The sequence below is a fragment of the Egretta garzetta genome, unplaced genomic scaffold, assembly GCF_000687185.1.
Source record: "Egretta garzetta isolate BGI_Z169 unplaced genomic scaffold, ASM68718v1 scaffold207, whole genome shotgun sequence".
Classification (NCBI taxonomy): Eukaryota; Metazoa; Chordata; class Aves; order Pelecaniformes; family Ardeidae; genus Egretta; species Egretta garzetta.
In genome coordinates this window covers 2322596-2329936 of record NW_009260185.1, presented here as the reverse complement: position 1 = coordinate 2329936, position 7341 = coordinate 2322596, and the positions used below count along the sequence as shown (strand labels likewise).

The 7341-nt window shown below is 54.5% G+C and overlaps 1 protein-coding gene across 1 annotated transcript in view; it reads right to left on the bottom strand.

Moving 5' to 3' along the window:
- Positions 1-7341, bottom strand: part of IGSF9B (immunoglobulin superfamily member 9B) — a 37594-nt gene that overhangs the window by 4067 nt on the left and 26186 nt on the right. The window contains exon 17 of the mRNA XM_035897497.1: positions 6417-6486. Coding sequence (XP_035753390.1) covers positions 6417-6486 — 70 coding nt within the window. The remainder of the gene's footprint in view (positions 1-6416; positions 6487-7341) is intronic.

The following is a 7341-nucleotide window of genomic DNA, read 5'->3' as shown; positions in this document are numbered from 1 at the left end:
GCCGGTCCTGCCGGCAACATCCAACGCCGGCCCCACGAGAGCCGCCAGCAACCCAGCAAACCTGCCTGCCATGCCAGCACCGCTAACCAAAAAAAAGGACGGGGCAGATCCTATGTCCGATAAGGCATTTCTGGGAAGTGGTGGGAAACCCCTTGGGATGGAGAGAAGAGGAAGAGACAGGCAGAAGCGGCACAGCAGCACCGAGACGGGTACCACGAGCCACCCGGGGCAGACGACACCGGCGCCACAAACAGCGGGGAGGCAGGATCCTGCCCGGCCCTGCTCCCACAGCCAAAAAACCCAGGGGCTACACGACAGACAGGGACACGAAGGGCACACACCGACACAGCCGGGAGCGGCACCTCGTTCCCAGGTCCCTGCTGTAAGCGACAACAGAAACACAACAGCCCAGGAGTGCCTGCTCCTTAACACCGAGAGGCTGGGAGCCGGGTTTTCCTGGCCTGCAGGACAGGACGTTGAGATGGAAACACTGACAAGGTTTTATTGCGAGGGACAAGGAGGGGATTTACAAAGGGCTGTTTCCCCCAGGAGAGCCTGGAGTTGCGCCAGTTTTCCAGCTTCAGCCCCCAAGTAACTCTTCTACAGGAACCAGCTCAAGGTTAAGTGGTCTCCCCTTTGCAAAGGGGTTGGGTTTTTTTTTTGGTTTTTTTCTCTATTTTCTTCACTGTACCTGTTTTTCTTGCCCAAGGACCGGAGGGTATGACTACTGTGGAGAGCAGTGTGGTAGAGGAAAACCTTTTCCTTACGAGAGCATCGGTCCAGCTCTCATTTACAACGCAGCACAGCATCCCCCCTCTTGCTGCTTTCCCATTTCCTTCCCCCTCTCCCTTTTACCTTCACGTCCCTCCAAGTTGCACCAACACCTTAGGCCACAGAAGGAGAAATCTGAGTCAAGACAGCAGAAGCCACAGGTCAACCCAAGTCAACACAGAGCAACCTGCACACAAGGTGCCCGGAGACAACAGGGGAAGCATCCACAAAGCACCTTTCTTTGCAATAAAGCCAGGCTCCAGGGAGAAAAGCCTGGAGATTTAAACCAGCGTGCCTCTAAGCCTGTCCTACCCCCTTCAAGGAGGAGATGACACTCTTCTGCTCGCACAGCTCGGTCACCAGAGGTCAGCAACCAAACCTTTGCACAGAACAACCATGCAGAGGACAGGGCTGAGGGCAACTCCTGCATCTTCAGGCCACTGTGACCGGGGCAGGCTTTAGCAAACCCCGCAAGCCACGGGCTCTTCACAAGGCAGCAGGATGGGCAGGTGGAGGAACCTCAGCAAGGACGCAGCATCGGTGCATTCAGACTCCTGCTCTGTCACCAAAAAGCCGTGGCTGAACTCATCCGCCTCATTCCCGGTCTGTCAGTAAGGTGCAACCCATCCGGCATTGCAAAAATGCTGCCGGTGCCGGCGGAAGCCGCGGGGAACGGGCAAGCGCATGGGCTTGAGCACAGAGCCCCAGCGCACCCGGGCTGCGGTACGAGAGCAGAGCCACCTTCGTGCGGTTGGAGCTTCATGTCTCCCTTGGGTCTCAAGGGGGAGCCTCTCCGGTGCTGAAGACACCCCGCTTTCCTCTACAAGTCCCCACGCGTGCCACCGCTGCAGGGAGCCCGGCGCGAGAGCAACGCTTTACATCTGAGATCCCGAGCAGCTGTCAGAGCCGTGATACTTCAGCTGGAGTGGCGCAGGCGAAGAGCTCCCAAGGGATTTCTTCCCCGTGGGGAGCAGAAGGAGTTGGTTTTGAAGATGCGTGCGACTGCCGAGCTTCTCGGTTCCGCTATCAGCGTCGGAGAGCGCCAAGAAAAGCGCAGTGTGAATTGATGAAGCAGCTGGGGCACAGCAGATGCAGTGGAAACCCAAAGACTCGGGGATAGAAAAGTCCCTTTTCACGTTTCCCATCGCAACAGAGACATCAAGGCGTGGATGCTCCTGAAGAGCCCCTGTTCCAGCTCCCAGCAGAGCAGCATGCCAGCCAAAGATGAAGCACCTCATTAGACAAGCTGGGAGTCCTGCTGGCTGGATCCAAGCGACAGCCTTCCCGTGTAGGAAAGACAACGTTTACAAGCCCACGTAGTTGCCGTGCTTAAACACCTTCTTCCCAAGCGCAACCAGCGGCTCTGAGCTCTGTTGGGGCCCTACCCGCTGAGCCACACAACGCCGACAGCCGCCGGGCTGCACCCCGGGCACACATTGGCTCAGAGGAAGACCACAGGGACCCAACGGGACAACAACATGGGACTTCCCTGCAGTAATTCCTGCTTGAATGGTCAATAGCAGGCTTTTTCCATCTTGTATCCACCCAAACACAAATATTTGCACCATAGTTACATTCACGTAGGTACTTGGCTAATTGCAGCTTTAACTACGCCAATCCCAGTCCATCCCCCAGGTAGCTCTCTCGTGCCAAGCCCTGGACGCCGGCAAGCTCGACAATCCTGTCACCCTCCTGCCCATCGGCGTCTGTCTTCCACCGCCTGTTCCCACCGCCCAGACAACTTTGCTAATATTATTAAAGCTCAGCTTGTAAAAGGCTCTTGCTCTTTCCATTCTTTTTTCCTTCTAAGAAGATGCTTCTGTGGCATGTTGACAAAATTAGACAGATTTACGCAAGGGATTATGAGGAAATTGCCTGAAGCTCATTTCCACTAGTTCGCCGTAATTGGCCTTGTATTTATACACACAAATATAACAGCAAGCGCACTGAACCAATGCGTCACCATAAATACTGTCTGACCTCTGGCAAGGAAGAGATACAGGGGAGGACAAAATGATGCTACTCACCAGCCAAATTTTATCTGCTCTACCCACCCTTTACTTCTTCAAAGGACTCTGATTCTTTCAAATTAATTTTCATTATAAGCTCAGCCAAAAGCCTCCTCCTGCCCCCAGAGTTAGTATTTTGGGCAACTGTTCATGCACGAGAGGCATCTTGAACACCAACAGATGAGAGGTTCAGGGAGGCGGGTGAACTTCTAGCGACTTCAGTGTAGAGCCAAGCAAAGGAGCTTCAAGAAACACACGTGAATTTCTGCCACAAGCCTTCTGCGAGACGCCATAAACGCCCAACACAGCAGTTTTCCTTAAGTCTTCAAAGGGCAACCCTTCTGAACAAGCAAGGGTCTGAACTGCATGGACAGAGAGGCCACAAACATACCGAGGGACCTCAGAGAGGCCCAAGACTGGAGGAGGTAGCTAGGGGAGAAGAGCTATCCAATCCAACACACATCTCAGCTGCTCCTCTTCAAACGTCTTTCCACACATGAAGCAAAGATGTAAGGGTGAAGGCCCATTGAAAGCATCACTAACCTTTTCCCACCCAAAAGGGGGTACCCATGTAAAGAAAAGGACCGGGAGATTCAAGGGCACAATACACGTATTCCACCTCGTGGAGATCTCACAGCACGCGTACCCGGTGTCCTTCATTCCTTGAGTCAAGACAGCGACATCCAGGAACAGTTTGGACATGTTAGAGCATCCACTTGGACCAGAGCCCACTGTGTCCTTCAACACTTCATCCTACTCAGATGGAGAGCTCAATTCGCCTACACAAGGCTCCGTTTCAAGCTCAAGTCCTGTGTGATCCCATGAGATGTCCTGCAAGTTGGAATTCCCCCTCTGCTCCGAGGCAGTGCTGGCTGCTGCCTCCATCCCGGGATGCCACGGCGCATCACTTGAGATCCTTCAGCGCAAGAGGTGCTAGAGAAACACAGCGGTGACGGCCCCTTGTCCCAGAGCTGCTGCTGCCGAGGCACCGCAAGGAGGAAGGGGCTGGTCACAGCGGGGAGCACACCGGAGAAGGGGGTCCCTTCTACAGGTCTGCAGACACCACAACTCATCTACACAACGGACTTCACCATGCTGACAGGAGAGGAGCGGGGAGGAGAGAGGGCGAGGGAAAAGGGGCCGGACTGGAGAGGAAGAGGGGGATACAGTCACAGGAAAAGGGGGGGGGGAGAGAGGAAGATAAATGAAGAACAGGAGTGAGAAAATATATAAGTAAATTAAAGAGACTGAAAAGAAAAAAATAATAATAATAATTAAGAAAGGAAAGAAAAACGCACTCAGACAAGCGGACTCACAACTTCTCCAAGCGGGAGGAGGCATGAAACACATGCAGAGGATCAGCACATGGACAGTCTTTAAAGGGGAACCTGTTTGCTTTCAAGTGGGGAGCGAGGGGTGCTCCTCCTCCCGCACGCCTGGCGCCGACGTCCCTTCGTCACTCAACACTACGCCACGGCCAAGCCCCCGAGCTCCCGGCCTCGGCAGCGTTGTCCCGGCAAGCAGGGGGGGCCGGAACGGCCACCCGGGGCAAGCTGCAGTGCCGAGGGGCGCGGGGGCTTGGCGCCTTGTCTGTGGTTTTTGGGTTTCCCTCTGCAGGGAGACGACAGCCCCCTCTTCCCCATTAGGAGATGCATCACCGCGCATCGCATCCGAAGAGGAGAAGAAGATGGGAAAACTGCTTGGGCCAACTCAGCAACGGCATTTTTTTATCTCTGCTAATCAGTAAAACCTACCCACCCTTCCCTCGGCGAAAGCCACTCTGCGACAGCCGCCCCACGCCTGCTCCCAGCACCGGGGGCTTGGCTGCAGCCACCACCCAGCCCGCAAACTGCCTCTCCCTCTCCTCCTCTCAGCTTTTATTACTGCAGCACAGAAATCTGGCTGGTCTGGTGTAAAAATCCCTGTGCTCCGCACGCACCGACAATTTTATGACCCCAAATCATCAAGAAATTACTTGGCTGGGCTCTTTACGGGATTCCTCGCTTATTAAAGTGAGATTTATTCTTCTGGCTTTCCCTTTTTGGGGATAGTGACTCTGGAATCACTCCCGTGACTCCAACCCCTGGCAGTGTCTCGGAGTAGGACGCATGGCTGCTCCTCAGAAACTTCCTCCTGGGCAGTGTGACCCTGCTCCTGAAACCCTGTCAGCCCACGGCACCCAGCACCGGAGCCAGGAGCCAGGCAGGATATGTGCAAGAGCCACATGGAACTCAGACATGAGCTTGGACTCACCCCTGCTGCACTAAAGCCACGTTCACTCGTGTCCCTAACGATCCCGGAGCTGGGAAGCACCATGGAAAAAGAATAGAGAAAACAGCCATGTCCTCATTGAGGGCTTCCCCATTTCTTGAGAAGTCTGGCACAGCCCAGATCTCATCAAGGCCTGGTGCTAGGTCTGCTCCTCATGGGACAACCTGCACTGGGATCAGCAGGGGAAAACAGAAGAAGGTGGTGGCCAAGCGCTTAAGAGCTTGGAGGCTGCAAGGCTCAAACTGGAGGGGTTTTGCCATGCCAAGTGGATGGCTCCTCTATCTCATACCTGCTCCCATCACCATGACCTGACACTCCTTCCTCCCCTCTCCTGCTCTCCCTGCCCCAGGACAACCCTCTACCTCAGCTGGAAGAATTCCCCTCTTCTGGAACATCTACCTGATTTCTCTAGGCATTTCATCTCTTTCTCGTGAGGCACTTTTCCAGTCCAACAAAGCTCCTCAGGCCATTAGGAGAGCATCAGCCAGGACCTTGACTCTTCCCATCCAAGGCAGCAGAGCTTAAGTTTTTGTAAGACCTGTCCTAAGGAAGCTTGGGCATGACCAGGCCCTAGAAACGGTTCCATCTGCAATCCCACCTCTCCTTCCATAACCAGCCTGGCTGACAGCCAAATGGGTCAGCATTCTCACTCCTTGGGGTCAAGAATGACTACTATCCCATCTGTCTTTAGCAGTTTTAGTGACATTCTCTGCTTGTAAGGTCTGAAAACCATCTCCCAATTACTCTGTCCCAGTTCCAGGGATGCCCAGAGCCATCTAGGAAACCGGCCCCATGAAGGCAGCCCAAGAGGTATTTTCTTGGAAGGGTCTTTCAAGATCTGCTTAGGGCTGGGTCAGAAACAGTCTTAAAGATTTCTCCAAGGAGTATTTCAAAGAGGGAGATCTTTTACTATGACTACACTTGTGACAGGAATGATAAAACACCTCACTGGCAGTCTGAAGCTACAGTTACGCTGCTGCCAACCATGCAATCCATCTTGAAAGACAGACTTCTCCACCTTTCCGTAATTGAGAAGACTTGGGAAGAAGAAAACAGGTCCAGGCACTGATGGGAACAAAATTCTCCATGCCCTGGACCACAACTGGCGGCTGATTTTTGGAGCCCCGCTCCAAGAGCGCTGCATGCGGCTGGCTGCTCCAGAGGTGGCTGTTTTAACAGGCTCCAAGGGGGTAGACATGAGTTCCTCCTGGTTTGGACCAGCTGGGACAACCCCACCTCAACACCGCACAACCCTTGCGCCACGCAAGCCCTGCCAGGGCCGAGGGTGCCACGTGTCACCCTTCTCCAAGAAAGGAAGGGCGGCCATGGGGAGACAGCAGCTTGGCCCATCCCAAACCCCAACACGAAGACACGGCTGCCGCCACCAGGCTCTCCAGCCCCGCCGCCTCCCCGAAGGCAGGGGAGCAGCGGCGTGCTGCCGGGAGGGGAAACCCAAAAGCCACAGAGACTGTGCGTCCAGAGGTGTTTCCTAGTGTTTTCGGATTCCTTATTCCCCTTTAAAGGAAGAGATGGTATTGGAAAAGCCCCTTCCATGTCCCCTCTCATGCCCCGCTCCCAGCCACCCTCCACAGCACCCACACCATCCTTTCGGACATGGATCACCCTTACCTATTGAGCTGAGGAGAAGCTTGTCTCGACAACACTGCCCAGATAGCTGAGATTAATCAAAAACAAAGCAGTTATCAACACCCGCAAGGAGCCGAGCTCCGCAACACATCAGCACGTCAACAACTCCAAAGGAAAAGGAGGGAAAGAAACCAAACTGAAACACAAACGAAACGAGGCTGGAGAAGAAAGGGGGAAAGAAACAGAAGAAAAAGGAAAAGAAGAAAAGAAAACAATAATCAACAAAGCGAATGGATACACTGCGTAAAAGCACGGACAACGGTGCTGCTCTAACACGGATCTCTCCTGGAGCTGGGTCTCCTCGGGGGGCCCTGGCTAGGAGACATGGACCTACGTCTACGTGCTTAATTGTATCGCTCCGTAGCTGTGTTTTCCAGAGGCAGACAGAAGTCATTTCAGGCTCATTCAGCTCCTCTCCCTCCCCATCCTCTCCCCTGAGCCCTCCTTCCTTCCCCCTGTGCACCCCAGCCCTGCCGGAGGGGTTTGCTAAGGCCATAACGCTTCCAGGTACCAGAGGGCGGGAGTGAAATGCGGAGGGCGCTGCGGGGTGAAACGCTGCCTCCCCCCTCCCCAAAACACACGCCTCCTCTCCATACACCTCCGACCACGCCGGCTCCGCGGGGCTGGGTGCCCCGGCCCCCCC